This window comes from Ailuropoda melanoleuca, unplaced genomic scaffold (assembly GCF_002007445.2).
Source record: "Ailuropoda melanoleuca isolate Jingjing unplaced genomic scaffold, ASM200744v2 unplaced-scaffold8024, whole genome shotgun sequence".
Lineage (NCBI taxonomy): Eukaryota > Metazoa > Chordata > Mammalia > Carnivora > Ursidae > Ailuropoda > Ailuropoda melanoleuca.
In genome coordinates this window covers 277-4,219 of record NW_023253353.1, presented here as the reverse complement: position 1 = coordinate 4,219, position 3,943 = coordinate 277, and the positions used below count along the sequence as shown (strand labels likewise).

At 42.6% G+C, this 3,943-nt stretch overlaps 1 protein-coding gene across 1 annotated transcript; it reads right to left on the bottom strand.

The window, feature by feature from the left end:
- Window positions 1-2,778: 2,778 nt before the first annotated feature.
- Window positions 2,779-3,741, bottom strand: LOC100464211 (olfactory receptor 7A5-like). The gene has a single exon (XM_034653359.1). The coding sequence runs from the start codon at window positions 3,739-3,741 to the stop codon at window positions 2,779-2,781; it is 963 nt and encodes a 320-aa protein (XP_034509250.1).
- Between the last annotated feature and the right edge of the window lie 202 nt (window positions 3,742-3,943).

Here is a 3,943-nt window from a genome sequence, read left to right as displayed (position 1 = left end):
TTGCAGGCATTCTTAGCCTATAGCATCGTTATCCATAGGCTGAGGTTAAAAGGGATGATGACATAGTCTACATCATCAGAAGAGCAGTCAAGGAGTAAAAAAGAGTGACAACAGACCCAACATGAAAACTGTGATTTCACGTTTTCCTCGATGATGACATTACATAAATGTCCTTAGATGCCAAGTGTAGTTTTATCCGTATGAGTAATACAACTCATAATTATTCCTTCAGGAAGACTAGGGAAATTTTTTTTTAAAGATTTTATTTATTTATTCGACAGAGATAGAGACAGCTAGTGAGAGAGGGAACACAAGCAGGGGGAGTGGGAGAGGAAGAAGCAGGCTCATAGTGGAGGAGCCTGATGTGGGGCTCGATCCCATAACGCCGGGATCACGCCCTGAGCCGAAGGCAGACGCTTAACCGCTGTGCCACCCAGGCACCCCTAGGGAAATTTTACTTGGCATGATATATGTGTATTTGAAAAGAAATCGTATTTCAGAAATCAAAGTGGTCCTGTAAATGATATGGAAATTTTCAAATATTTCTGAATCAAGGTTGGGAGGAACTGTGGGAATGTATGAAAATGGACAAAGGGAAAAACAGTATGTATATCAGACAGTGCAGAAAGCTTAGTCAATGGAGTTTTTTGAAATTGTATGGAGAAGTTGAATTTTTTTTAAAAATGTTATTTTATTTAAATTCAATTTATTGACATATAGTGTATTAGTAGTTTCAGAGGTAGAGTTCAGTGATTCGTCAGTTGCATATAACACCCAGTGTTCGTTACATCACATGCCCTCCTTAATGCCCACCACCCAGTTACCCCATCCCTTCATCCATCTCTTTTCCAACAACTCTCAGTGTCTCCTATAGTTAAGAGTCTCTCATGGATTGTCTCCCTCTCTGATTTCATCTTATTTTATTTTTCTCTCCCTTCCCCTATGATCATCTGTTCTGTTTCTTAAATTTTACATATGAGTGAAATTATATGATATTTGTCTTCAGTGAAGTTGAATTGTAAGAAATGGAAATTTCTGGAAATACATAGGAGCAGATTCTATTTCATAGTGATCAAAGAATTGTGTTTTACACAAAAGATTTATAGCAGCCATGTTTTGGGTGGGTTTTTTGTTTGTTTGTTTGTTTGTTTGTTTGTTTTGTTCTTTTATTTTTTATTATGTTATGTTAGTCACCATAGAGTACATCATTAGTTTTTTATGGAGTGTTCCATGATTCATTACCTGCATATAATACCCAGTGCTCCATGAATTATGTGCCCTCCTTAATACCCATCACCGGGCTAGCCCATCTCCCCACCCCACCTCCAAAAACCCTCAGTTTGTTTCCCAGAGTCCATAGTCTCTCATGGTTCATTCCCCCTTCTGTTTACTCCTCCTTCATTCTTCCCTTCCTTCTCCTACCAATCTCCCTGCTATTCTTTATGTTCCACAAATGAGTGAAACCATATGATAATTGTCTTTCTCGGCTTGACTTACTTCACTTAGCATAATCTCCTCCAGTTCCATCCATGTTGCTGCAAATGTTGGGTAATCATCCCTTCTGATGCCTGGGTAATATTCCATTGTATATATGGACCACATCTTCTTTATACACTCATCTGTCGAAGGGCATCTCAGCTCCTTCCACAGTTTAGCTATTGTGGACAATGCTGCTATGAACATTGGGGTGCATATGGCCCTTCTCTTCCGTCTGTATCTTTGGGGTAAATACCCAGTAGTGCAATTGCTGGATCATAGGGTAGCTCTATTTTTAACTTTTTGAGGGACCTCCATACTGTTTTCCAAAGTGGCTTTACCAATTTGCATTCCCACCAACAGTGTAAGAGGGATCCCCTTTCTCCACATCCTCTCCAACATTTGGTTTTGAACAGGAAAGGAGGGCACCCGTGTGGCTCCATTGGTTAAGCAGCTGCCTTTGACTCAGTTCATGCTCCTAGGTTCCTGGGGTTGAGCTTGCATCAGGCTCCTTGCTCAGCAGGGTGTCTGCTTCTCCCTCTCCCTCTGACCCTCTCCACCCACTTGCTCTTGTGCTCTCTCTGTCTCTCCCTCTCTCTCTCAAATAAATGAATAAAATCTTTTTAAAAAAAAAGGAAAGGAAACTTTTATTATTATTATTATTATTATTGAAACCTAACATAGGAGAGGGAAAGAATCTACACATAGATGAAAGTAATAGTAGGCAATAAATGAGAATAAGGCAAAGTTACATTAAACCCAGTGCTTACAACATACAACCTCATCAGCTGGGGAAGGTCCTGGAAACAGCCAGACTGGAGTCCTGATTGAGAGGCCTGGGCAGAGCCCAGGTGAGACTTTCAACTGACCATCCTCATAACGGCCACATTCATAGGGCAAATAATGTTTGAAATTAAACATCTGCATTGCCTACGTGCCATTTGGAACAAGCTGCAGTTCCATGTTATCATGTTTCTATATTTTCAAAAACCCTGGGCTATGTGTGTCTGCCTCCCCTCCTGGATTGTACTTCGGGGGACCAGTCCAGACTGGAGCAGGTGGGGGCAAGAGACAAGATTTGTAGCTCTTGGCATCAAGAACAGAAGGCTCAGTTCTGACCTGGAGGCCAGATAGTATATTTAGACAACTAGGCTCCCAAGGTTATTCCCACAGCAGGAGTCTCACAAACAACATTCCTTAGCCTGTCTGTGTACATGCAGGTCCACGTGGTCCGTTATGTGGGACAAGCCACAAACACATGTATCCATACAGAACACATAGCTTTGAACCCTGCAATCAAGGTCACTTCTTCACCACTAGGACAAGTGTGCCTTTTATAGCTGCCCTCCTGAAGAATCTTATCAGAGCCCCTTTTATGTCTCTGTTCCTCAGGCTGTAGATGAAGGGGTTCAGCATGGGTGTGACCACCGTGTACATCACCGAGGCCACTGCACTTGCATGGGAACTCTGGGTAACAGCAGAGCTAAGATACACTCCCAGGACTGTGCAATAAAATAAGGAGACAACTGAGAGGTGAGATGCACAGGTAGAAAATGCTTTATACTTGCCCTGAGCCGATGAGATTCTATGTATGGAGGAAATAATCTTAGAGTAAGAGTAAAGGATCCCAGCAAGGGGACCACCAGCAAGCAGCACAGCTGAAACATATAGCATTACGTCATTAAGAAAGGTGTCAGAACAGGCAAGTTGGATCATCTGATGGAGTTCACAGAAAAAGTGGGGGAGTTCCACCTCTGTACAGAAGGAAAGCCGCAGCAACATTAAGCTGTGTAACAAGGAATTCAGGACACTCATGAGCCAGGACATCAGAACCAGCAATCCACAGAGGTGGGGGTTCATGATGACCGTGTAGTGCAGGGGTTGACAGATGGCCAGGAACCGGTCATAGGCCATCACAGCCAGGAGAAAGTCGTCCCAGCCTGCAAAGTGTATGAAAAAAAAGGCCTGGCTGATGCATCCTGTATAGGTTATAACGTTATTCTGTGTCTGTATATTCACCAGCATCTTTGGGATGATGGTAGAGGTGACACAGATGTCTAGAAATGACAGGTTGTCCAGGAAGAAGTACATGGGGGTGTGGAGGTGGGAGTCAGAGCTGACGGCCAGGATGATGAGCAGGTTTCCGAACACAGTGATCAGGTACATGGAGAGGAAAAGCCAAAATATGAGGGGCTGCAGTTCTGGATCATTTGATAATCCCAGAAGAAGAAATCCTGAAATTTGGGTATCATTGCCTGGTCCCATGTGGTTGTTGTGATGACTGGAAATTAGGGAAAAAATGATGAATTTTAATACAAGTGGGCATTATTAACATGGCAGAAATGCTCTAATTACAATGACATGTGGGGGAAAATAAGCAGACATAAAAGAAAGTGGATAGGGTGTTATCTTTTCTGGAAGATCTGGAAGACCTAAAACAAGGGACATTTGTAGAGAGACCTCACAG